The sequence below is a fragment of the Amphiprion ocellaris genome, chromosome 9 (assembly GCF_022539595.1).
Source record: "Amphiprion ocellaris isolate individual 3 ecotype Okinawa chromosome 9, ASM2253959v1, whole genome shotgun sequence".
Taxonomy (NCBI): domain Eukaryota; kingdom Metazoa; phylum Chordata; class Actinopteri; family Pomacentridae; genus Amphiprion; species Amphiprion ocellaris.
The window spans coordinates 28,539,447-28,567,224 of record NC_072774.1 but is presented as its reverse complement, the minus strand read 5'-3'; the positions used below and the strand labels follow the sequence as shown (position 1 = coordinate 28,567,224).

At 42.0% G+C, this 27,778-nt stretch overlaps 1 protein-coding gene across 5 annotated transcripts in view; it reads left to right on the top strand.

Annotated features, from left to right (window-relative positions):
• The window catches only part of znf516 (zinc finger protein 516), a 47,593-nt gene extending 26,433 nt beyond the window's left edge, over positions 1-21,160 (top strand). For 4 of the 5 annotated variants that reach the window (XM_035953081.2, XM_055013692.1, XM_035953082.2 and 1 more), the window contains exons 2-5: positions 410-2,700; positions 5,797-7,116; positions 10,505-10,609; positions 17,054-21,160. In XM_035953081.2, coding sequence (XP_035808974.2) covers positions 930-2,700; positions 5,797-7,116; positions 10,505-10,609; positions 17,054-17,244 — 3,387 coding nt within the window. In that variant the 5' untranslated portion in view covers positions 410-929 and the 3' untranslated portion in view covers positions 17,245-21,160. Of the gene's footprint in view, positions 1-409; positions 2,701-5,796; positions 7,117-10,504; positions 10,610-12,932; positions 13,004-17,053 lie in introns of all 5 variants that reach the window. The other variant, XM_055013693.1, reaches the window with a different exon arrangement.
• The last annotated feature ends 6,618 nt before the right edge of the window (positions 21,161-27,778 follow it).

Genomic DNA, 27,778 nt, shown 5'->3' with positions numbered 1-27,778 from the left:
AGATTTAACTGTGGGTTGTATATTTGATTTTAAATATCTTGCTCACTCATTTATGTATGTAGTAGTATGTATTCAAAAATATATTGTACTTTTTCCTTTCACTTACTAGTCACTGATGTATTTGCCTTTGTAGTTTTACCCCAAAAAAACATGTTTCTGAAAATGTTAATCTATTTGTGTTGTATCTTATGATGTTATACTAACTGATGTTTTAGTTTACCTACTTTTGTATTAGCAAACAAGCATGTATGTCTGCCTTCTTACTCATACAGTCTGCCTTCTGTAGCTCGCTTTAGCTGTGCTTTAAAAATAGAAAGTGAATGTGTCTGAAAACTAAGGTATTCTTAAAATGATGCAACTTCACTAACAAGTTCCCTGTTTCTCTCTCTCCCTCTTTTTTCTTTCTTAGGTGGATGGCATACGTGCAGGCCCCGCTATAGAGACCTTACTATTATGTCACTGGAAGCTGTTGATACGCATAAAAGCTGAGGACAAAGAAACCTGCAAAATGAAGAACAGAAGTGTGGTGCATTAGCTACTCTAATGCAATAACCTTTAAAAACTTCACTGATACAGTGATGACCTGAAATTGAGGGATACTGTCACAATATTCTGACAAAGAGATTGTTTAATCTCAGTTATATATTATACGCCAAGCCTTTGTTAGCCTGAGAAAGCAAATGAAAAGTTGCTTTTTATGGTCTGAGTCACTGAAGATGGATACATTGTGTGGCATCCAGTAACTGGATTTTGCAATCTCAGCTGCTCTGTTAGCAGCTTGATCGCTGGATGATTGAGTGCAGATAGCATTTTAACTGACCAGCAAAGGCACACTATACATCCCTAGATGTACAGCTGCAGATAGCAGTAGTTTCAAGTGTTATTGAGCTTGCAAAAGGCCAGGTAGACAGGGCAGTTTAATTTATACCATGAATCCCAGAGACAGTGTGGAGGTAATGGAGACCCAGGCAGGAGGTCAGAAGGAGAAGTTGAGTGGAGACAAGTCCAACCCTGGAAATGAGATTGAGGGTGAGGATGACAGAATCCCTGGGGCTTACGACTGCAACATCTGTGGACGCAGCTTCCCTTTCCTGAGCTCATTGTCGCAGCATATGAGGCGCCACACGGGTGCACGCCCTTACAAATGCCCATACTGTGATCATAGGGCCTCGCAGAAGGGCAACCTCAAAGTCCACATCCGAAGCCACAAACTGGGCACCCTGTCTAGCCACCACTCCAATGAAGATGAGGAGGGTGGGGCGGAAGAGGAGGAGATGAGGGTTTCAGAGGGTCTTGATGGAGGCACCAGTCCAACTAAGAGCAGCTCCGCCTGCAACCGCATGATCAATGGGGACGGAGGCGAGGAAAGTCGGAGGAAGGTGCCTGCAAGGAGCATGAAAAGGGAAAAGTCTGTCACTGAGCAGCGGCCTTACTGTTGCCGTCTGTGTGGCTACGAGGCCCAGCGGGAGGATCAGCTCCTCAGCCATATCGAGAAGGTCCACATAACAGCAGACACAGAAGAGGAGACCACTGTTAAGGAAGAGGCTGTGACTGAACCTGATCCAAGCCTGATCCAACCCCAGAGCGACGGGACCTTCCCTTGTGAGACCTGTGGCCAGGTCTTCACACAAGCCTGGTTTTTGAAGTCGCACATGAAAAAACATGCAGGGATCCTGGACCACTGCTGTCGGATTTGTGGGAGACGTTTCCGTGAAGCTTGGTTCCTCAAATCTCATATGAAAACACACAACACCAAATCCAGGTCACGGTCAAAAGCAGAATCAACTGAGCATCCAGCCACAATCAACGATGTAGCCCAGGATCCTGATATTGTTACTGTCTCTGTTACATCTATCTATCAGATGTGCTCCAAGTGTGGGAACCTGTTTCACAACAGAGAGAGCCTGAGAGCCCATGATAAAGTTCACAGTCTCAGCTACAGCAGGAAATCCCCAAACCAACGCAGACCCACTGAAGAGGAGGACTCACCAGCTGCTAAGAGACGTTTCCTTGACTGCTTAAACCTCCAGCCTGTTGAGGAAAAGACACTGGATGAAGAGGGGGAAAACGAGAAAAAGATTCTGGGTCAAAGAATCCCAGAGTTAGATCCAGTTTGCAGCTACCAGGCCTGGCAGTTAGCCACTAAAGGAAGGGTTGTGGAGCCAGTGGAGCCAACTTACAAGGCCTCCAATGGTGGAGGAAGTATGGGGGAGGAGACCCTGGCTGGAGCCGCTGTGGTTTTTGAGAAGGAGAGCAGCCGTTATGTCCTGCAAGGTCAAGAGAAACGTAGCTCAGGCAGACGCAGCAGCTATGGGTTGGGCAGCCACAACTTGTCAGGCGATCGAACACCAGAGAGCCTCAGCGACTCGGAGTACCGACCTTCATCTCGCCAAGACAGACGGCGACCATCCCAGTCGCAGGCTTCCACCAAGTCCAACGAGTGCTTTGAGTGCGGGAAGGTGTTTCGCAGTCGTCACCAGATGGTCGTTCACCAGCGGGTCCACAGGAAGGATGGAGGCAGGGCGTCGGTGGGCGACAAGGAAAGAACCACCAGAGATGACCGATGGGGCTCCACCAGTGATCCAGAGTCAGGCTCCCCCAGCCGGCCCAGCACCCCCGGGTATGGAGACTCTCCACCAGCCTCCACCCTTGGAGACCAGGCCTCAGAGATTGGTTCCTCAAACTCTGGAGAGCCTGCAGGTTAGTCAAGCAACATCTGTCATTTTCTATAGGTTTTACCATGTTTCTCTCATCTTCTCATCTATATTTAAAAGAACAATATATATGGAACATGCAGAAGTAACTTTAGGCCAGTAAATGTTACTCCCAGTCAAATGTTTGGGAATTGCGGCTTCTTTTACTGTTTCATTCATTCAGTCACGCACAAGGTATTCATGTATTTTTGGTATTTAGAATGATAAGGGTTTAGTTGAATAGAAACAGCTGAATGATGCAACTCTAAGGATTACTTTGTGGCAGTTTCAGTCACTGATGTCACCATTATTCCTGCATACAGTCAATATTTTAAGGCACTCTTCTACTTTGTAGCTTAAAACAGTATGTAAATTCATGTGTAGAAACACACTCTGCAGGTTCTTAGTGGCAGATATGGCCGTAGATCTTTTCAAAGCTCCCACTTGAAGCCCCTGTCACTCCATAGTAAACATCTGTTGATGAAGGTGCAGCTCCTCGGCTCATCTTTCTCTATCGAGTGGGAACTGGAGCCCCCATGTGGCACCATGTTAAAATTACATCATTTTCAGCCGCACTACAAAAGCACACAAATACCGTCAAATATGGTCAATAAACTTTAATTGCCACTGGAAAATGTGTTTACAGCAGCACTATTATTATGTATCACAGAGCAATGAAGTTAACAGTTAAATGAAACTTTGTGCCTTTCAGTGGCATGTCAGCAGAGCAGAGGGCATTTTTGAAATGCCTATCATTTTTTCACCTCCACAACCAATAAACACTGCAGAGCAAAAAAGAAAACTTGCCCATGCAAGGGAAAAACACCCATAAACACAAGTGAAATATTCTAAAGGAAGGACTCCTGTGTTTGCAGCACTTGAGAGCTCTCTGGCTTTTGTCTTTTACCTTTCAAACTTGCTGAAAATACTATTTGTAATGCTTAGAAAAGCAGATAGCAAAGACTTGTAGAGATTGTTTCCATTCTTCCCTGTTAGTACAGAGATTCAAAAATAGCAGTAACATTTCTTCAGGCTTGATCGAGCTGTGTGCTATTTCAGGTCTTCCTGTCTCAGGAAACTCCCCTCTCTCCCCCTTATCTGTGTGTGAATATGTTTTTTTGTCCTCTGTTTAATGTCTCAGCCATGAATATATGTTTGTATGTTTCCACTAATGTTGCTTACTGTAGAACAACCAATTATTAACGTGAGTGGAAACATCAAAAGGTGGTCTGGCACCACAGCAGTTAAAAACATGACTAGCTTCTTTTATAGTCGTAAATGTACTGTAGAGAATTCATTCGCTCCAAACCATGGACATCCTGGTGTCTGGTTTCAGGAATTGCATTTGGGTTACAAGATTCTTTTAGGTTCTGACATATACACTGTATGCAAATGTATGTGCAAAATTTTAGCTGATACTTGATAAAAATGTAACATTTTTAGTAATAAAACCAACTAAAGTTAAAATTTAGACGATTTCAGCATTTTTCAAATAAATGTTATTGTCAAGATTTAATCCATCCATCTTTTTCCTCATGGCCTTTCTTCTCTTTCCCCCACTGACTCCTTCCTAATCTCTAAGGTTACCTCTTGTGACACTTCCACTGTCACTCTACCACTCTTCTTACTATTGAGCCAGCCAGGCTGCCCGATGTCTGAGGCATTGGTTATTTATAGTGTCACCTCCCAGTGGAGCAGGAATGCAGGCAATGGGGAAAGAGACACTCAGAGGACACTCCCAAATGATGTCTCGTACAGCCTTTTAGCTATTTTTGAGGATGCATATTATTTAAAATGGTTCTAATATGAGTTTCTTGGATACATATGTCCATTACACCGCCCTCTACAAGACAAGTGTAACTGCAGCCCCCACTGTTGCTTTCTTGGAGGGATAGTAAAAGTATGTTTGATGTTAAAGTATTGTCAGAATAATTGTTTCATTGTCTGGCTGTTCATTTACTGAGTAATACTGTACTTATAACCAGAACACATCAGTCTTACCACCTTGCCTGCTAAACTGCCCAGCCAGAGGGTTTCACCTTGGCACAGTCCGAGCTGTGAGTTTTGGCCACTGTTGCCAACAGGAAGCCAAACAAAAAACAGATGGCAGGTTACTGGTGAAAAGAGGAGGGGTAGTGGAGACTACAATAATATGCTACTTACAGTACCAGAAGTGTTGCATCATAGACTTTATATGTGTGTATGCAGTAGGTGATATAATCCTGCCTGACCCAGCCTCTGAATGATTTATGTAGAATTTATGGATTTTCACATTTCAGCTTTTTTCCCGTTAATGATGTTTTTATCCAAACAATACAGCTGTTTATACTAATATCACAAAAGTACTTTTTATTAATATTTTTATTATTTAGATTTCTCCTGGAAATTCTATATCACGGGAGCTTAAGTTTCACAGTGATAACAATAAAATTAATTTGCAAAGACAAAAACGCCACCTAGTGGTGAACGGAAAACACTGCACCTCAGTGACTAACAATATTGACTTAATACACTGCACAATCAATCCAATTCCAGTTCAAGAGTCTTTGAATAAACTAACCAGCCTTATCAATTTAAATGTGTCAATAAGGTATTCATGCAATGTTTAAATAATGTTTGATACTATGCTGTATATTTTCACACCATATGGACCGTGGTACAGCTCAGAAATGACCACTGAGACAATGAAAACCTTTCTGACAAACTCTTAAACTTATGAATACATCAACTTCACAGAAATACTTTCAAATACATGTCCATTGTGTATTGTTGAACAAATAGCAAATCCTTAAACAAGATTTTAATTAGGAGATGATAAAATTATTTATTGTTTATTTTTATTTAGGTAGCAGAATGGTAGAAGTAATCATTTTATTTTAGTGTATGTTCTCATGCAAGATATAAAGAGGGGATATGTGAATACTGACCAATACTGCAGCCTAGTGGCCGTTCACCAAAGCTACATCAGGATGAAACAACATGATTCTGACTGAGTGAACTCAGCTAATGAGCTCTGAGTTAGCTATTGTTAGAGCAGAGTCTGAACAGGGTGATTTTATGGACTGCTCATCCACCTTTATGCTGTCATTCTTTTTCCCTACAGATGAGAACCCCTACATCTGCAACCGTTGTGACTTTGTCACCACAGAGTCACAGGTCTATTTGGCTCATGTTCATGTCCAACACAACTCCAAAGATAGACCCAGCCCCATCCCCAGCCCCAGCTCCAGCTTGGATAGAAGCACTCCCAGTGGTTATCCCAAACTGAAGAAAGCTCTTCTTCAGGGCCTGAACAACTCTGCGTCCCCTCCTGCTTACTTTTCAGCCCGATCCACTGCACTGGATCCCAGCATGACCCCTGTGGATCTGTGTGTCAGGGCTGAGGGCATTAGGGGAATAGCCTCCTCAGCCTTGGACAGGAAAAACCTCCCAAACCACAAGTGCTCCTTCTGCTCTCACTCCACCCGCTACCCCGAGGTGCTGTGGATGCACCAGACTGTGGCTCACCGCATCAACAGCAGTAGCTCCAATCTGGCTCCTAAATGGGCTCTTAAAAACAACTCAAAGGGCTCCCGGGACAGCTTGTTATCCTCCAGGAGACGCACTGGACCTCCGCCAGTCCTGGAAGGGAAGGAGTGTCAACCACTGCCTCCACTGATGCGCACCCAGCGTACACGGCCTCCAGCCTGCTCCACTGAGGTTCCAAAGAAGAGCAAGCCAGCCAGTCATGCAGCCACACCTTCATCATCATCCTCTACTCCCTGCTCCTCATCCTCTCGGGGCTCCTCCTCCACCTCAGGCAACCAAGCTGGGAGAGTCCCTGTTCGGCCAGGCAGCAGCACCAGCAGCAGCGTCAGACACATGGAGGACCAGAGTCATCAGTCTCGGTTCAGACCCAAAGTGGACATGTACCCACGAGCAAGCTCGCTGTCATCTTCTAGCTCCATGGAGAAGAACACTGGTTCTCTCTCACGCTCCTCAGCACCAAGCCCCAGCTCTGCTACAGCTTCCAGGATGGCCGACCGCTACTTGATGCCTCAGGAGGGTCTGGGCTTCATGCTGTCCAGCAAACACGGCCTAGCCGAGTACAGCCGAGCTAGGGGCTCCCCTCATCAGCCGCTTCCCAACTCCCACAGCCAGGTTCGGGCGAACACTACGAGGCCCAGCACTATCACCCATAGTTCAGCAGCAGCACACAACTATGGCGCCTCCCAGGCACAGGGAGGCACTCTGCAGAACTCCTCCTCCCCCTCCTCGTCTTCATTACCTTCAGAAGCTCGTGGAGATGTGAAGCACGAGCCAATTGCAGAGACACCAGAGATGCCAACCGACATCCTCACCTTCCTCAAAAACTACAGCCCACATGAACTGGCTGCCCTCTACCACCGCTGGGGAGCAGCCAACGCCCTGCTGGATCCCACTGGTAGGGACAAATTGTTGTTCAGTTTTTTTTGGCTGATTTACTCATGTATTTGTGAAAATTAGAGGCAACACACTTCAAAATATTTTTTTTTATTTCTTTATTCTACAAACTAGATTGGAGAAAATCCCTCACCATTAGCTCACATGCAAAAAGCCCAAAGGATCTTGGCTTTGGAGAAAATGCCAGATGTCAAGAGTTGTAAGAAAATGTTTTCCAGTGACTGAGCAACTTGGTTTTGAGCTGTTATGATTATATTTGACAGCAAAAGGAAGAAAAAGACACCAGCAGTCACATAGATCCACATGTAATGTATGAACCATATTGAATAGGTGCACATATTGCCCTCACTCACAAACACTACCTCACCATCTGGCAGAAAGTGATGGGCAGAGACACATAATGCTCCATTCTGATGAGATTTTAATAATGAAGAAGAGATCCATTAAATGAGCACACACACACACACACACACACACACACACGTGAGTTTGCATGTTTGCGAGATACCATACAAGGCTTTAACTGGGGCAGCATGCGTGTCCATATGTGCTTGGGTTTTTTAGATGCAAAAGGAGTGGGTCGTGTTATTATTATTTTTTTTATACCGTGAAAGACGTGAGAGAACCTTTGCTACTCTCAGGTCTGCGAGGCATGCCTAGTCTCTAGCTCCACTCTCCCAGAAAGCTGTCACAAACTGTTTAGGTCACGGCTCTGCCTGACGAGAGACTCGCACAGATGCGAATGGAGGGAGGCAAAACAGAGAGAGCGGGAAGAGAGGAGGCAAAGAGAGAGAGATGAGACAGAATAATTACCCCACCAGCTGCTTTGGAAATGGTCATTACCGAACATCCGTATTATTTGCCCATTTTCAGTTGTGTCTCTGGGGTCAAGTGGGGTTGTGTGGAGCCAGGGGTCAAAGACAACAGCCCCAGAGCAGACGCATGACATCGCTGTCACCCGTCCAGGCGCATATCGTCACGATCTGCCTTAGCCCTTTGAGTCACATGCTATAAAGTGACCTTTTTTGAGCAACTGAGTCTTTCTCCTATTTCTCCCTGTAATACGCGTACGAGTGTGTGCGCGTCTGCTTGTGTTTTCCGTCCAGCTCTGTCTTGTCTTTCATTAGTGCATCAGTGAGAAGGGCTGGCGGCCCGTAGTAGAAGTAGAGTATCCAGAGGCCAGCAGTCGGGCTGCCAGAGACACTCTCCGTCACCTCCTTCGCCTCCCCGTCTTCCTTGTCCCTGCTGCGTCCCCCCTCCATCCCTCATGCATACACAAACATACACATACAACTAGTGGGCACTTCCCAGGTATATGCCATCCCTTACGCTTAGGGTGTTCATGTGTCTGCTGGGGGTTTATGCAATAAGCAGCCCCTTCCTCACCCCCAAACCCTCAGGCCTATTATCTGTCAACAAGAGAGGTCAGAGTAGTGCATGTGTCTGTGTGCGTGAGGGAGTGTGCCCATAATGGTCAGAATGTCATTAAATAGATTCAACCACCTTTAAATGCCTCGTCCTCATGCTGCTCATGTCGGCAACATTTACATGCAATCTAGAAAAAGATTGCAATCTGACATGAGTGACACGTCGTTATTGCATTGTTATCTAAATTACGTACGGCATACCAGTTTCCTTCATCATGCAACAACAGGTTCCTTTATGCCAAATACCTGCTCTCTTAACCAATCAGTATGCATTCCATCTGCTTTACCGAACACAGTTGGGCTTCTTGTCCCTTAACAATTAATTTCCTGGTGCCATTTTTCTTATACTGCCTCATTATAGTTTCAGAGCTCTCATTAGATGTGCTGAGATAAAACTTAGTAGATTTTGCCCGCGTTTCTTTTTGTTTTTAAGATCAATCTGAAAGTAAAATTCATGTAGCATTAAAAGCATCTCCCTGTGCATGCGTGGGTTTTCTTCAGTCCAAAAACATGCTGAGGTTAATTGGTGATTCTAAATTGTCCGTAGGTGTGACTGTGGATGTGATTGTTTGTCTCTATGTGTAGCCCTGTGATAGACTGGTGACGTGTCCAGGTGTCCCCTGCCTTCACCCTCAGTCAGCTGGGATAGACTCCAGCCCCCACGACCCTAATGAGGATTAAGTGGTGTATAGATAATGGATGGGTTAAAAACACCCTTAAGTTTGTCTGTTTAATTTTGTTCACCTGCAAGTTTTGCAGCTTTACAACATGTGCTTAAAACAATGGAACAACATGCATTAATCAAGACTTTTTTTATGTACAATCTGCTTTTGGAGGGTAATTTAGGTTCACATTGTTGGGCTAAAATCAGTTGTCATGGCACATAACTATCCTGCAAGAAAGTTGGGATGAAACCTTTCACCTTACCAGACAATCCTGATGGTTACAGCTAGCCACATCACGTCACAGCATGTGGCAGGTTTTATGAGATTTCAAAGCGTCAAAATTCAACAAGTTATTTCTTTTTGCTCTTTGGGGCCATTAACGTGTAAAGGTGATCGGTGCACGTAATGTCAGTGTTGTTGCATTATTGTGTGTGTATGTGTGTAAAAGTAGCCAGCCTCACTTTCCTCCCTTGGACCGAACACACACATATACGACTCCTGAAACGCATGCCGACACACACACCTGACATGTGACACACGGGCAGCGGAGCGGGCACATCACAGCCGGGGCGTTTTAATTGCCTGTAATTTATGCGGTGTGTGTGTGCTGTGTGTGTCTGGCTGTCAGCCTCTGAGATGATGCTGTGTGACAGCTGCAGTCCAGCCCCTGGAGCTAGCCGCTCATAATGACACATTAGACATACTAATGATGCCTGTGCGAGTCCACTACTGATGCTACCTACCTCCACCACTCCAGCCAGGCTCTGCGCTTACGTACACCCACTCATTCTCTGCCCATTACTGACCTTTACGCCTTCATTCAGTCCCTGCAAACACTGAAAATGGCTTCTTACTTACAACAATATCATACTGAAGTTCACCTTTTTGATTACTCTTTACAGAAAAAAAAATCTCAACAGGGAATTCAACGCATGTGTCATTAAAAGATACTCTGGCTTTGTGTGTGTATTGTTTAAAAGCTATTCATATAGTTGTGAACAACACAAAACATCTGATGAAGACCAAATTTGGCAAAACAGTATCTCCTGAGATAAAATAAATGAAGCAAGGAAGACATACTTTGATTGTTTTGTGTTTTTAACTAAATACAGTTCATTTGGAGCCTCTTTTGAATACAAACCTGTTGATTTGAACTAAATAGGTTGGATCTACTTAGAGTTCATCCCATATGTTTGATTTATTTCTTACCCTTCAGCTGAACCTGTAATGTTTTATGGATTTTGTACTTAACTGTAATTTAACTGTGTGTTTCCGTTGTGTGTGTTTGTGTGATCAGGGATGCTGAGGTCTCTCATGCGGCAGGGACAGTATTTCTGCCATGAGTGTGGGAAGAGTTTCAGTCAGCCGAGCCACCTGCGCACTCATATGAGGTCCCACACAGGTAACATGCAGCCATTATACTTTGACACACAAGCACACTAGAAGGAATACAAAATGAACATTTACACATAGTTACGCTGCCTCAAGAAAACTATTGAAATGGCTCATGAAAAGTGAAGTGTTTTTAACCCTTGTGTTTCATCAAAATTGGCTTTTTTTCCCAGCATCTCAAAGACCCCACCGCTCTCAGTGTAAGATGCTTGCAAAATTGAGAATATTTACACTTTAAATACACTTATGCTATTAAAACACAATATTTAGAGAAATGTTATGCATTTGATTAATGTGAAAAATGACATAAAGCATTATTATTACACCAAACTAAGGGCATGTGCCACATTTTATGTTGGGCTTAGTATGATTAAATCCTATGTAGAGTTAGTTTGACCAAAAATATAATGTACCATAATCTATCACATTACAGCATAAGCAATATATTATTTTCTTTATTGGAAATTTGCGAAGCGTATGTTCAAAATCAAGCATGTAATCCTGTTTACGATAAATTTTCTGTATAATTAGGCAAACTCATGAGATGTCAAACTTGTTAAACACACATTTAAAACACATATATTTTTAAAACTATTTAAGTGAGCTCTTGTGCTTTAAAATGAGCATCTGGGTTAAAACGTTCAGGTAATACGTTCTGTCATATGACTTTCCAAAGTTAGACACAGCAAGTATTTTGGAGGGAGGAATAGTTTGTAATCAGTCACAAAAAAAATAAAGGAAAGATATGACACTGACAATGCACTGTAAGCAAGACAAGTCCAGTTCCTGCTTTAACCTGTACAACCTTATTAGCTGCTTGTTATTCATGTATTCTTATATGTTCCCAGTTTTTTTCCCCACTTCTTCACCAGTCATTCATCCCCGTACCACCTGTGCACACACTTCACCACCCTCACAGCTCCATCCACCCCCAAACACTGGCATGAGATATAGAGAATATATGCATGGGGATTCACATTCTCAACAATATTTCATCGTCTGACTCTCCGTACGTCCGCTACGTCTCTGCCTCCTACAAAATAAATCAGAACAGATCTTTTTGTTCAGTTGAGTGTGACAGCCGGTCTGTGAGTCCTTCCCCGCCCTGGGCTGGGCAGCTGTCTCTATTTTTTAAACTGAAACATGATTTGCTCCGGATACTGACCTGTGACAAATTGTATACATTATTAATCACATGTCAATTAGAGAGATGGAATTGTGCATTCTAATGAAGCAGAACAGCATTTGTCCACGCCAACCTTACGAATCCATTTGCATGCATCCCGGTGCCATTCACTAAACAGCTTGATTTAGACATCCTGGCTTTTCCTCCACTTTCTCATTTTAGCTCTATTTTTCATTTTCTCTGTCCACTTTCCTTACTTATTTCCTCTCATTCCTTCCCTGCTCTCTTTGTTTCTCATCTCACCTCCTTCTTTCTTCTATTACCTCCTTCTTTGTCTCCCTTTCTCCTTCTTTTCCTCCACTCTTTGTGTTTCCCCACTCTTTTGCTCTCCCTATTTTTTTGTCCTCTTCCTCTTTTCTGCTTCTTTTGTTTCATTTTCACATCTATTCCATCTCTTCTTCCTCTATTTTTCCTCTTTTCTTCTATCCTCTCCCTCTTCATTTTCCTCTCATCTCACTCTTTCCGTCCTCCCTTTTGTTTTCTTTCCTCTCCTCGGCTGCCTGCTTTCCTCCCTCCTCCTCCTCCTCCTCCTCCTCCCCTGTCCTGTCATGTCCATCAGCCGGCCCGGCGGTGATCACAGTAGACAGTGGGATAAGTAGCTTCTTTATAGAGAGTGTGAATGATATGTGGCACAGCCAGTGATTCTAAGTGACAGAGGCCAAATGGTAAGTGATGCAGTCCTGAACCCCCCCCCCCCGCAATTCCCTCCTCCTTCCCCCACAACACACACTGCATTAACACACAAACACACACACACACATGCTCATGCGTAGGCTCAGTAAACACTCACAGAGGCTGTAAATAACGTTGTCACCGACAGTTGTCTTCAGCGTGGACGTGCACATGCAGAAAAGGCCAGCCACCCCGAGGCCTCTATTAACATGCGTCATATTAAATCACTGACTTGCCTCCACCAGGTTCCATCACCATCATCATCACCACCATCATCAGCATCATCATCACTGCCAGCTCCCCTCAATTAACGGGGGCGCTGGTGGCAAACGCTACAGTGTGCGGGTGGCGGTGGGATGGACAAATAAATAAAATGCTTGTGTGGATCTGGTAGAGCGTTTAACCAAATGCCCTCCTCCCCTTCCTCCTCCCCTTCCTCCTCCTCCTCCTCCCTTTCCTCCTTCTCCCCCCACAGTTGGGTTTGATTTTAACGGACTCCACAGAGGTACTGACGCTCACACCACCGCTTCTGAAGCTCCCAAACAAGTATGTGGCACGATGGCTAATCACTGGGCTCCCTCATCGCTTCTGCATGTTCCCTTATTGTTATTGTCTCACTTCAGCATGTGTGTGTCTGTGTCAATCCTGCAGCCTCCCATTCTGTTTGAGTTCTTTTTTCTTCTTTGTTCATGTGTTGCAGTCACATGTGGCACCCTCTGCACCTGCATTAACACCTGGCATCCTCACATGCTGCTGGATCACACGTGACATTAGCATGTGCATCCAGTGTACATATCACATCGATCTCATTGAAAAGCTTAAAAATTTCTTTTATTAACTCAGAAATTAACAAGGCACAAACAAGAACACTGTTTGTTAAAGTTGCACATTGCTTATGGGCCTTCTTTAGTTGTTAATCATTTGCGTCAACACTGGCATTACTAAAATCTGATTTTCCTTAGCCTTGCAAAATTGCCGATTCCTACAGTGCGAGGTATTTGCATACACTTAATTTTGCTCACTTAATATAAATCTCCATCTGCGTTTTTGGTTTATGGTTCCTTTCTGTTACAGATTTATTTAACCTATCGCCACTTCATTAAGCTTCATAAAGCCACCTTGTAAAAGCTCTTTAAAATATCAGTTTGTGAATTTACTGACCGATCACAGCTAAACAGATGGAATTTATTTCTGGTTCACTCTGTAGCAGCACAGTTCCATCACACTGTTGTACACACAAGAACGGCAAAAGTTATATCAGCTATCCAAAGCAAAGATCCCAAATATACACAAGTCAGTTACATACAGATACACTGGCAGGAGTTTGACAGGATTCTATTGTTGGTAAAAAATCATAGAATGTACATAAAAGATGGATGTAGCAACCGTGACGTCAACCACCGGTTTGTGGACTACTGTTTTGAAGCCTCGAATTGGCATTTAGCTGTAAGGAATATAGCTGACTGGAGAACAGCTATTTTCTTCTAAATGAGACCATAATTTACAAAATTTATTTCATGCTGTATTTAAAACGTCCTAAAACTAGCAATTGAAACCATACACAAATTTATTAGGAAAATGTTTACTGAGGTAATAAATCAAAGGGAGAAGTAGCGTGATTTTCTCTTGCACTTGTCTTTTTTGCAACAACATTAGTGGCCCCCTGCTGGTTGTTAGAAACAATGCAGGTTTAAACCAATACTGTATTGGTTTTACTTATTACACTAGGAAGCTATGTCCATCTTTTATTTACAGCCAGTGCTAACAATCCGTGACACGAAGCGGTATGTGACCCGTTTCCAGCTTATTTGAAATTTAGCTTAGCATAGTTAAATCATAACTAATAATCTCACATACAGATATTTGCAAAGTGCAGCCGAAGCGTTTAATATTCATATAATAACAATAAAACTGTCTTGATGCTTTCCTGCCGTTTAACACAAATTTTCTGTTTGTCAGTTTGTATGTGTGCATTTGACATGTGGTCTTCAGCCTGTTTTAACATGAGATGTCTGCATGTAAGTTCTAACATACAGAAGAGCTCCGTCTACCAGAAGTCAGACTTCATCAATGTCAATTTTAGCTTTCGTCAGCTAGCATCAGGAGACTAGAAATAACTTGTTGTTTTTTTTTTTTATAATAAATTCATACTTAAGGTCACTTTACAAGCAGTTATGCTAAAAACATTCCCTGTTTCCACTTCCTCAGATGTGATGCTTTGCAGCTTTCACTATCTGAAACTATATGTTTGGGTTCTGGACCGTTATTGGTCAGACCAGACAAGATATTTTGTGATATCATCTTGTGGTTTTAGACATTTTGGTGTCCTTTTTTGACATTTTAAATATGAAAATATATTATTTGATTGGGACAATGTAGTTTAACATAATTCCAACATGTAGAATGCAACTGATGCGCTGCATAGAGAGTTTAAAGCTAGTGCTAATTTTCAACTCTTGTCCCTACCTTGACTTCTACATGCAGCATGCAGCTAAAATATAGAACTTTTCATTCTCATACAACCACAATACACCACAGACTAAGAGATTATTTAAAAAAAAAAAAACAATTATCAGCTCAGTTGATAATTAAGAATAGTTGTTAATTTCTTTCCTAATGGATGCGTTTACATGCACTGAAGTAACCAGGTTACAGTCGCATTTCTCTAGTGAGCTGATTTCCTCCCTGTTACCTTAACTGGTGATTAGAGAAATGTGATTTTCCCAAATAGATTTCTCATGGGAAACACTTAATTTTCTGCCAAGCATATGTGTAAAGAGGTTTCTAATCTGCTTTTTGCATGTGCACAAGAGCAAAGACAAGTTGTTAGGTACATGGCGGAGTCCGGGAATTTGTTACCGATCGATAGAGAATTATAGTTATCAACATGGCAAGAAGCAGCAGAGTAAAAACAACCAACAGCTAGCATTACTGACAGGACAAATAGACATGTTGGATACAACATATTAGCTTACACTACCATTTAAAAGTTTGGGCTCACTTGGAAATGTCCTTTTTCTCTGAAAGAAAAGCTGTTTTTTAACAGTCTAGACATTGTTAATGTGGTAAATGACTATTCTAGGTGGAAACAGCTGATTTTTAATGGAATATCTCCATAGGGGTACAGAGGAACATTTCCAGCAACCATCACCCCTGTGTTCTAATGCTGCATTGTGTTAGATAATGGTGTTGAAAGGCTCATTGATGCTTGTGCAATTATGTTAGCACATGAATAAAAGTGTGCGTTTTCATGGAAAACATCTGGGTGACCCCAAACTTTTGAACGATAGTATTTTTTTGAACACAGAAACACGATACTTTGCTTTTTGAGAAACCAGATTACTGCGGCGCTTGTAAACACAGTCAGTAAAAAAGAACAATGAGAGCTACATGAAAATTAGACTCGGGAACAAACGAAACAAATTGCAGTAACATTGCACTTAGTTCCTCGAATGTGTTTTTAGAGTTTTAAGAGTCAGTCATGGAGACAAGGATTGAGAGCAGAGGGACCGGAGGACTAAATCTGCTCTGCTTTGACATTCGGAGAGAGCCGGGTTCCTCACGCTGCGCCTCCATCTTAATTAATCACACACGTCACACACATACCCACACGGACTCAGATTTACCGCACGCTATGAATGATGGGAGCAAGCGAGGCAGAGGGGTCCAATTAGATGTAGTGTTGACGCTGCTTTACGGTGACGATAACCTTTAGTATAATGTAGTGCACCGGTCCCGTCAGCGATGCTTCCTCACAGGACGATGTCGTGGAGGTTCTCGCTTTTCCTCTCACGTCTCGCCATCTTTCCAGCCTTCTTTTTTTTTGATGATTTTTTTGTGATTAATTATACCTTTTTTTTGTTTTTTGTCTCTCTCTTTCTTTCTCACCCCCCTCTCTCTATTTCTATTCTCTGTTGATGATGTATGATAACAGCTATATTTCCCTGTTTCTTCTTCTGGGAGAAGGGTGTGGGGAGGGGTGCGGGGAGTCATTTGTTTTCCCACTTTGATATTCTTCCATTTATCAAAATGATAATTAGGTGCAATTAAATGGCACTCTCATTTGTTTTGTTCAGGTGTGTGTTGCCTATTTTTTTATTTTTTCATTATTTTTTTTTTTTACAATAGTGTCTGTGCCATTGTAGGTCAGTCTAATTAAAAGAGAGAGTATAGGTTGTATATAGAGTATGTTTGTGAAGGGGCCATAGGGTAACCCGGGTGATTGAGACAAATACATGGGGACAAAAGTAGGACTTTACAGACATGGGATGTGTGGCACTCTTCTCCAGATGGCAAGAAAGAGGGAGGAACAATTACTCCATCTGGGACAGGATAGAGAACTTTTTACATTAAATTAGGTATATAAAATTAAATATGAATGCTTCACTTGACCTGCATAATGTTTTCCTACTTCTAGCCATCATGTGTCTGTTTGCTTGTTTTTTCCTCCTTTTTTTTCCGTTTCCACTGCAGCAAATCTCATCTGTGGTTTATGTGTCTCGTTTAATCCCTTGTATATTCAAACTTCTAAATCCTGTGTAAGGCGCCACCTCTGGCCTCTCCCTGACCTTTCGCCTTCATGTGTGTGCTCCTCAGGGGAAAGGCCATTCTGCTGCCAGCTCTGCCCATACCGAGCCTCTCAGAAAGGGAACCTAAAGACGCACGTCCAGAGCGTCCACCATTTGCCTTTTGACAACAGCCAGTACCCAGACACGAGGACCTTGTTACTGAGCCAGAAGGAGCGAGGAGCGCTGGCTGCCAAACACCCACCAAACTCACAACAGTAACCTTCTGACTGACACGCCACGACTTGGACTCGAGGACCAGCCTAGTCAGGGAACCCCACCATTCTTTAAAATCTGGAAGATGGACCCAAGACTCTTTATTGACCTTTTGAGCTTCTCTCTTCCACCCATCATCCTTTAATGACCTTTAGAGGAATTTTCCACAGTGAAGGTTCTTGTAGTTTTTGGAAGTTTTTTTTTAATCTGAAAGAGGCTGCAGCAGGAAATTTTAAAATCACAAAGAGGGGCTGCATTGGGAAAGAGTGTCCTCTCGCATAATTGAAAGAATTTCTGGTGAAAGTCTGCTTTTAGAAACGATGTATACCAGGTGTGTACACAGGTGGGAATTGCTCTCACCGTTGGAAAATGAAGTATAAAGTCTCCTTAGTGGGAAAGCTGGACTCACTAATGTTCAATCTTTTGCTTCTTTCCACTGAGATGAAGGTTTGCATCACCTGAAAGGATTTCTGGATATAGAAGCCCTAAAAAAATTCAAAGAGTTACCTCTTGCTGCCATTTTGGAGGTACCAACAAGTGAAGCTGCCTCGTGCAGATTTACAGGAACAGCAAAATTTCTGAACTCGAATGCAACTGCTAGCATTTTAATCAAGGACTGTGGGATTACATGGCTGCTGTAGTTGCCCCCTCAACACTTTTTCTTTTTAGTTTTATTGTATGTGAGTTTGTGCATTCCTCAGGACACCAATCGTCAACCCGTGGAAAGAGAAGATGCTCTGCAATTCATCAGTAGACGACTGGCACATTGCAAGCTAGTCTCCTCTGGGTTTCTGAGTCAGAAGATGAAAACTTGCATCTTTCTGCCTGTCTGTCTGTGCGTGTGTCTGTGTGCTACAGTTAAACTCACTTCCCTTCACTCCACTGTGTAACGGTGGGAGTGCAGTGACCACTCTGAGGCTGTGTAGCCGATGATTAGAAGGAGAGAGGTAGGGTTAGGAAGAGAGAGAGAGAGAGAAAACGCTAATGGGGGTGTCTGCTTTAGTGCTCATTAAAAAAAAGCGTGCGTTTTTAATAGCCAATATAAATGAGCGTCCCATTTTTATGGCCATTCAATTATTGCCCATTTAAGAGGAAGGGACTGAGTGGAGTTTGCCTTCATAACTTGCTCATATTAGTGTTTCCCACTCAGACAAATCTCACTTTAAATTACACTCCACAACAGTGTGAGTGGCAGGAATATGTCGACTCTAGATTGCACGGATTACACTTCAGCTTGTGTACTTGCACAGATGAATGTGATACTTCTCATGTTAGGCAAAAAAACCCAAAAAACTGCAGCCCAATGTTTCCTGATAACTTCTCAGTCTGTTGATCTTCCAAAAACTATTTGAAGAAATCTGTGACACCAAAATCATCGCATGCTGGGTTCAGACTACACAATATTTTCTCTGAAAAGTCAGATTTGGCGATTTTAAAGTCATGACATCTTGCCGTGATTTTGTCAGAACAAATGAAATGATCAGGAACGCCAGCTCTTGAAAACAAGAATGTCAGCAAACAATAGGGTGAATGGAATTGGCTGTTTTGTTCAGATAAAAATCAACCGTCTGCCTATTTGTAGATTCCACCCGGTTCAAAAGTTAGTTTGTCGTGTCTTTTGTGTCTTTGGATGATCACTTTGGGCTCTTGGAGGTTGTCAGCAAACAGCAGAGAAACTAAAAGGAATTCTGATTTTATGGATTTTTTTTGTGGGATGTCATGAGGCATCTCAGATGCTGGATGCAGCAATAGTCATCTATGAAAATATTCTTGTATTTGGTGTTTCTGTGCCGATATTGTGTAGTCTGAACCCAGCATTAGTCTTTCTGGTAGCTTTCTGCCAGCAGGATACCGTAACTTAGTGCCGCCTAACTAAGTAATCAAAATACTGGGATGGGAGAGAATCAAAAACCTACTTTGTCTAGACTTTTGCTTAAAAAACATTCATTTTTTTTCTTGTATGATAGTTGAAAGATTCTAAGACTCAAATTAAACAACTTGACTGAAAAAATTCAGAGCCAGACTTGCTGTTTGTGCTAAGCTAAATTAACCACCTGGATGAAACTACTAGACAGACATGTCAACGATGTGCTCGTCTAACTCTTGGCAAGAAAGTGTTCCCACAATGTCAAACTATTGCTTTAAGGCTGGCAGGTTTGTTTAACTGATAAAATGGGCACATGAGTGAACATATCCACCATATATTCGCCTGCTTATTGGACATGCAACAAGTGACACGATAAGCAGCAATGCGTAGCTGATTTTGTTGCCAGAACTTTTAAACGGACTAATGAGCCAGTCTCCCATGCTGTCAGTCTAATCCTTGAATGGTGATATGAAGATTTAAAATTCTGGGGGGACGGAGTGAGGAGGTCAGAGAGAGCAGCCGGAGGTCAGGAGGTTGAGCTTCCAGAGAGTTCAGGGATAATAAATACACAAGGTGGAGGCATTTTGAAGCCTATTGAATTGTCGAGCTGTCACAGCCTTAACACAAGTGTGTGCGAGTGTACATTTATGTGTGTTTGCGCATTCCCTTCAAACCTCTGTATACTGTGGAAGAAGTTGACAACATTTCTGTGTACTCCAGCCTGTCTAGATGCTTAGCCTACCTCCTTTGCAATGGAAGCCTGAACATGAAGTGGGGCTGTTTGTTTTGCTTTGTTTTCCACCCCTAAATGGTCCCAATAAGTAGTCCTACTTCAACATGTTGGGGAAAAGAAGAAGCAATGCAAAGCAGCTCAAAAACATAAAGAGCAAACCTGAAACTGTCAATTTCTTGGATTCAAAATTCACACCAACAGCAGATCATACAGAGTACTGTAGTTCCCATCTATTTTGAAACCTCAGTAGTTTTTACCCAAACACATGATGAAACGGTTGCTTTACCAGTTGGTTGTTTAGTTCTGCATACAATATTGTGTGCTTGAATATGCCTAACAATACACAGATGTGTATATTGAAGGTGTGGATAGTGAAAATACTTGAAACGGATACTCTAGCCTTTGAGGTAGTGTAGTACTAATACCAATGTTGTACAGAATTCCCTTTAAGATTAACTCCTCAGTTATGAATTTGTACTCCGAAGTGTGACTTAGAAAAACTATGAAGCAGGAGTGAGTGTATGTAATATAAAGTGTATATCTGTAATCCACTCTTACCAAACCCTTTATATACAGCGGTAGAAACCAAATGGCATTACTAGTGCACTTAGACTAGGTTAGTGCTTTAACCATTCTCATTTTGTCCATCTCTAGCTAAGGTTTTGTTGAGAATGTCTTTTTATTGGTGCCGGCTAACACACTTCAATGTAATTTCTGGTTTAGAGGCTTTTTTTTTGTTTCATAGAATGATTCCATAGATATGAATGACAAATGATTTGTTCTGTGGCACAGCTTTTTTAGCTACGTCTCCTCGTGGAAAGTTTGATAATGCTAGGTGCGCAGTGCTTATTTTTTCAGAGAGATGTAAGAGTGTGTTTTTAGTCTTTCTCTTTGCTAAACTGTAGGATTTGTTCAGTAGCTAGTCACGGCTGCCCTCCCAGAGGGGCTGGCAGGTGTTGTTCTTTTCTCTTTGGTTGGGTTTTTATCATGCCTCTTAAGTTGTATTATTTGTGTCCGTATTTCTTTTGTTATGAGCTTCATGATTAATTTACCTTAGAAGACATTATTATTCCAAATGTATTTAGTTGATATCTGTATTTATTATCACTTCAAAAAGGATAAGAGGACCGAGGCAGACAGGAGTGTTTGTTTTAATTTGATTTTTCTGGGTTGTTTTTGTTTTTATACTGTGTAGTTTTCAAGCCAGCAAGCCGATGTGAAAGCTCTACCTCGTCTGAGCCATTCTCAGTTCTGTTACACTTTTGTACATCATTTCCAAAAGATGTAATGTCATGTCCACAATAAAGACACACAAAATGGCACCTGTTGGCGCTTTTTTCATCTGGTTTTCGCTTGTTTGTTTTTAAATTTACCACAGCTGCCGCGACTGAACACGTCCAACTTTAGATGAAAAAGCTTTGCAGTTTTTAGACTTTATTTTTCTCTTTTATTCACACTGCTTGTGTGAAATTAACAAAGAAACCTAGAAATGCACCGTATCTGAATATTGACAGGTTTAACAAACTCAGCATGTTTTGTATTTTTTGTGTCTCTCACATGACTTAATCTTGCTGCTGATACTGGATTTCATGGTCAGCACCTTGCAGACAAACTACTAAAATTTAATCTTATTGTCACGGACATCGTGATGTAAAGAAAGGCCTGGTGCAGGTGAAAAAGTCTTTATCTCTGCCATCATTGACTTCTACTGTAACCTCACTGGATAACAGTCAGTGCTTTTCACAAATCCTCCCAGACTGCAGCACATAAAGTCTGTAAAAACTGCTAAACTGTTAAATTTAACTCAAAATTGTCAAAACTTTTCTCATTATTTCATTCTCTTGTTAGTTCAGCTTCAGCAGTTTGACCATGCAGCAGGAAATTCTCGTGTTTAAAACTAAATGGTGCTTTTTCTGTGTGGTATTTATATATCTTTTTTTTCTGGTTTCCAAACACATACAGGTTAAGCAAAGATCTCTAAGTACCTGGATTCCGATTTATTGATCCACAATCACAGTTGCAGGGATTTGGATTTGAACTAAACATACAGCTCAATCATGACAAAACAATTCTGCTTTTCATTACAGGAACATGTTGTTAGGTTTAAGGCAGCCCAGGCTTTGGACTGCAGGAACCAACAATGTAGAACCCTTTTTTAAGGCAAGTACCTTCTCCATGGTAGGTCTCAATGCTGATTGGTTAAACTTAGAGAAGACAGATGCTGATTGGTGCATCCTAATTCTGCCCTGTTGATGTCCTTGTTGCAGTTTTACCCTCTCAAATATTACCATTTTAAACATAAAAGCCACCATAAAGTCTATCAAAACAAACCCTTCATTGCCCAAAAGAAAGGCTGAAAGGTGTGATTAGGGGAGGTTGCTGTGAATGTTCACCGTTGGCCGCCTCAGGTATTTACACCAAAGAGCTGTCGACTGGTACCAGCAGTGTGGAAGCAAATAAATGACTTGGCATTCTTCATAAAGGAATCTTATTTACACACCGTAGAACCTCTGGCTCAGTGGTGCACTATGGTGTTGTCAACACCATCGACTGATAAAGGCTTTAAAATTTGGCAGATGATGCCTGACAGGACAAACGTGTACAGTTTTCTTTGGAAATGTTACATAAAAACAAGATATCGCATTTTTTAGTATGCTAATTCTACTACGGAGAGATCTGATGTTCTGTGGAATTACTACATTATTGATCATCCTGTTATGATGCAACATTCTGCTGGGAAACCTTAAGTTCTGACATTCATGTGGATGTTTGACATTTACCACCCACCTAAACATTGCAGGTCAAGCAACCCCCTGACCCCCATGGCAACAGCAGTCCTTGATGCCAGTTACCACCCTCAGCTGGACAATGCACCCCAATACACCACAAAAACTGCTCAGGAGTGGCCCGGAGAACACGATAGAGCTGAGCTGTTCACCCGGCTTCTACACTCCCCACATCCAAATCTTACTGAGCATCTGTGGGATGTTCCAGGATAAATGTGATCTAGGTAGGCCTCCCCCTGCAACCCACAGGACCTACAGAATCCACTGCCACCATCCTGGTGCCACCAGGACATCCCTAGAGGTCCTGAGTCCATGCCCCACTGGGTCAGAGGAGTTTTAGCAGCATAAAGGGGACCAACACAGTATTAGGCAGGTGGTCACAGTGTTATGTTTGATCTGTGTATATTTGCATGTATGAATAATGGCATGAACATATCAGAAAATTAGACACATTCCAACATTCTACATCTTATTTGGTTCTGTAGATGGATTCAATGTAAGATAGAACTATAGTAAATATTTTCCCACTGAGCCGATATTTTTATATTCAAGCTACATGTAAATTATTTGTTCCAGACAGTGACCAAAGCAAACCTGTATGCAGATGTAGACCTACTGATTCCTATCCAAGCCGATCCAGTGACTGTGCTGGTTGTGAATGTACTAACGCTGAAGATAGACAGGCTGTCTTTAATTTAGATTTTCACACAATAGATCCACAATAATCCAAATGAAAAACATGCTGACATACTCTGCAGCTTGCCTTGCTGCTTCTGTATGAACCGATCTTCAAACCTCCTCATAAATGTTTCAAGCAGTTGATAAAGGCTTTTCAGAGAAACCACCATCCTCTAAGATCTGCTGAATCTGTTGGACCCACAGTAAAATATACATATATCTTAACTGTCTTTCTTTACTTTCCATCCACCTCCTCTAAAGGCCAACAGTTGTCTGTTAAACTGCAACACAAAGTGGGCACCCTGCAGTCCCTTCATTCATCATGTTAGAAGGATTGTCATCAAGGAATTTCAGATGTAGCTTTTCCAGAATATCAATTTTCTGTACCTTGAAACTTCCAGGCAACATAATTAGTGTGACTAACATCTTGTGTCCAGGATTCCTACCACAACTTAGAACATTTTCTTCTTCCATGTCAGGCCTTACATGTGATCAAACTTGCAATTTCGCTTCAAAAAAAGTGAACGTCACTCAATCCCATGCAAATTTCCTGCAACTTGTCCCACACATGCACATATTTTACAAAGCTCTACTGTACTAACCTGCTTCTTGAGTAGAGTCTGGTGTCTCTAATGGTGCCTGCTGGCTCTGATGGAGCTCCGCACATAATCACCATTACCTGCAGAAGAAAGCGAAAGTGGTCATGATTCATGAAGATGAGGTGAAAACAGATCAGACCCGAGTCACACTGCAAGCTGTTCCCTTTCATCGCCTGTGACACGTTTGATGGATTGGGACTTTGATGTTTCGCCCGGGTCCCGTTGCTACCTTGATGTCCATGTGTGGCCTTGTGGTTGAAGTCGAGCTGCCAAGCAACGGTGATGAGAAACCCACACCCTTCAACTCGGAGGGACCACCTAGGGATTCGTTGCTACTTTGCCAGTCTCTTTCATGTTCGGTGTCTACGTGCACCATCTGTCTGTCGGTTTGAGTGACGGCTGAGTGACGGGTTCCCTCTGAGAACATGGCACATAATGTTAATGCCAGGCAGACCCACGGGCTGAGAAAAGACTGCAGCTGCCCGTCACTCTTCCCAACCTCATCAGTCACCGCCGTGGCAGACGTGACAGCCCTGAGCTCCCTGAAAAACCTGTTCGCTGACATCTCTTCTTTCTGTCACAAAGCAGAGAGAAGCTGACTGACTGAATGACTGACTGAGGCAGAAAATACGCTGAATGTCAGGCTGGCTGAGACTTGACTGATAGGTGTGTTGGCGAACACAGTATAATGTGCTTTTTTAAAAAATTTCACATCTTTATGTGTCATGAAAGAAAGGTGTTGCTCTTTTTGGAAGTCGTTTTTGCATAGGTTTCACTGCAGGAATATCTATAGATTGTTATTTTTTCATTGGAGACAAGTTTTTTTTAAATACATGTTTAGAGTTTATCTCTGTGTGAATTCATATAGATCTTTGAGACAGGTTTTCTGACTGATATTTATGGATATTATGTGCCCATTTGAATGATTTTGAAAGGTGCCTCACAAGGTAAAGTTTAGCCTAAAACATCTGCCCTTCTATGGAGCATTTAAGGCATCAGTATGCTTCATAAGAAATGCTTATTTGACAGAAAACCGCTTCTCTCAATACCTCTTCGATGCTGCATGTCTGATCATTTTTGTTACTTTACATACTTGACAATCTGACAGGTAAACCCACGTCACACAGCACTGAGATGAGAAAGTATACACAGGATCTGAACTCGCTTTCTCTCTTTTTCACTTTTTTTATGCAGTGTAATACCAACAAGGACTTCAAGGAGAAAGTGTCCAAAAATGTGTGCTGTTATCCCCATTTCAATAATTATCACGTCTCACTGCTCTGCAGTTTGGCCTATCAGAGCTGCTATGACTCTGACTTTAGGAATGATTGGGTGACACTTCGAAGTAGTTTGCTTCAAGCAAACTCGAAAACTGCTTTTCACATTTTGGGAAATTAATTAATTCTCTTTTGGGCTCCACCGTGGTTGGTGGTTAGCACTGTTGCATTGCAGCTAGAAGATCCCCGGTTTGCGTCTGTCTTAAATTGGATCTTTCTGCATGGAGTTTGCATGTAGGAATTTTCTCCAGGTACTCCGGCTTCCTCCCACAGTCCAAATATATGCTCAGATTAATTGGTAACTCTAAATTTTCCGTAGGTGTGAATGTGATTGTTTGTCTCTATGTGTAGTCCTGTGATAGACTGGTGACCTGTCCAGGTGTCCCCTGTCTTCAACCTCAGTCAGCTGGGATAGACTCCAGCCCCCTGTGTTACGGGGGGAGCTGGAGAACCCAGGCACAGACACAGACAGACTGGCAGAAATGTGAATTAAGGGAAGACTTTTATTACACCAGAAAACTAAAACAATACATAAATGGAGAACTGAACTGAGAGGAAACAAGGCTAAACTGAACTACTAACACACACTATGAATACAAAAACAAAAGATCACAAAACTGAACTAACAAAACTAAGGAGGGGTACTTACAAAATGGGGGAACTGAACAGAAGGGGTAGGGAAGCAGGCTCAGGAAATCTGGGGTGAACAGAGACGAGACTGGAACTACTGGCTGGAGACAAGAGCAGGGCTAGCGAGAATCTGAAAGAAGAACTGAGTCCAAGTGAAGGAAAGCCAGTGGAAGGGAAAACAGAGTCCAAAAACAGAGTTCAAAAGCAGAGGGCATGTGGGTAACTATGATCCAACAGGGAGTGAATGACAGGACAGAACTTAAATAGGTGGAGGTGAGGTGGAGAACAGGTGAATGGACTAATTACTGCAGGTGACATTCATTGCAGTAATCAGCTGATGGCAGAATGCAGGCAGGTGAAGCAGGGAGAGCAGGAGGGTGAGAGACAGGGAGAGAGAGAGAGACATGAGGGAGAAGTGACAGACAGAGGGAGACAAAGAGAGACAGGTAAAAACAGAAACAACTCAGGACGAGGAAGAGGAAGAAGGGAAAGAAGGGCAGGGGCTAAAGCAGGATCATAACACCCTGCATCCCTAATGAGGATAAAGCGGAGAATAGATAATGGATGGATGGATAATTCTTTTTTTATTTATTTTAAATGTTTTTGTTGAGAGCTGATTTTGATATGCTTCTCATACAAGGCTACAGTAAACAGGTGGATAGCTTAGCATATAAAAACTAGAAACAGGGAAACAGCGGGCCTGAAACTGTCTGAGACTAACAAAATCCACACAGCAGCACCTCCAAAGGCACAAATTAATGTGATAAAAAAAATGGAAAAAGAGAAAATATGGGCAAAACTATGTCTTGACAGAGAGGAGTTAGTTCTTGAAGTCTTAAGCCCTTTTTAGACATGTGATACGAAACATTGGTGGCTTCATTAATCTGATAAAGTGATAACAACTTACCATTAATGTTCCTCATGGCTTCATTGAACCATGCTGTATTTATTTATCCATCGAGTATTTTCTATTTTCCCATCATCTCATCTCTGCTCGATGTAAACACAAGCCAGAAGTTTACTGGAAAAGCCACTGAATTTCTATTATTGGTCCCTAGCTGATTATGAGAAACACAGATTTATTTATTTATTTATACAATGACATGTAGAATAGTGTGATCTCAATAAAATACTGCAATTTTAAGACTAGTTTTTTTGGTTAATTTTTCCTGATTTGGATTTTTCACTAGAACCATATGTCAGACATGATAAGTTCACAGATTGTCTGAATGTTGAAAATGTGACATTTCTTTCTGTTTTTACTGTTTGGAAGTATGATAACTATTGTAATTTTGGTCACTTTTTAAACCTGTTGGCAGATTTTGGGGCTCGTAGTGTTAAATCTGATGCTTCACCTTGGAAAATTTTATTTGATGTTTACGTTTTTATTTTGGGCAATTTAAAAAAGGTAGAATGAAGTGATTTGAATAAAATATCCCAATTTTGGACTGTATTTCACACATAATATGTTCACAAACTGTGGGAAATTTAAAAATCTTCAATCCATTTTAACTGATTCTGGCCATGTTAAATGGTATCTTTTTTTAATGATTTAAAAAAAAACAAAACAAAAAAAAAAAAACATTCCTTCCAAACCTGTGAAAGGAGTTTTAGAGGTTCAGAGAGTTACAGCAGGTGTTTAACCTTTGTAAAATTCTTAGAATGACGCCATCCTGTGGTAGTAACCAGAATGACACCAGTAGACAGCGATTTATCTCACTAAACCTACACCAGAAGAGCCAGCATGCAGGCGACGCTAGTTTTCATGAAGATTATTTCATTTCTCCATAAACAAAAACTTATGCCCTTCGTGAGATTTCTTATCCTCCTTACAACACACTTCAACATGTTTCTGAATCTTTTTTCATTCATATCTTGCTGATTTCACTTGCACTTTTCCTTTGATTCTCCATCTTCCTGTTTGCATGTAAACCTCTGTAGCTCTGCACCGTCCCAGTCAGAGGTTCTGA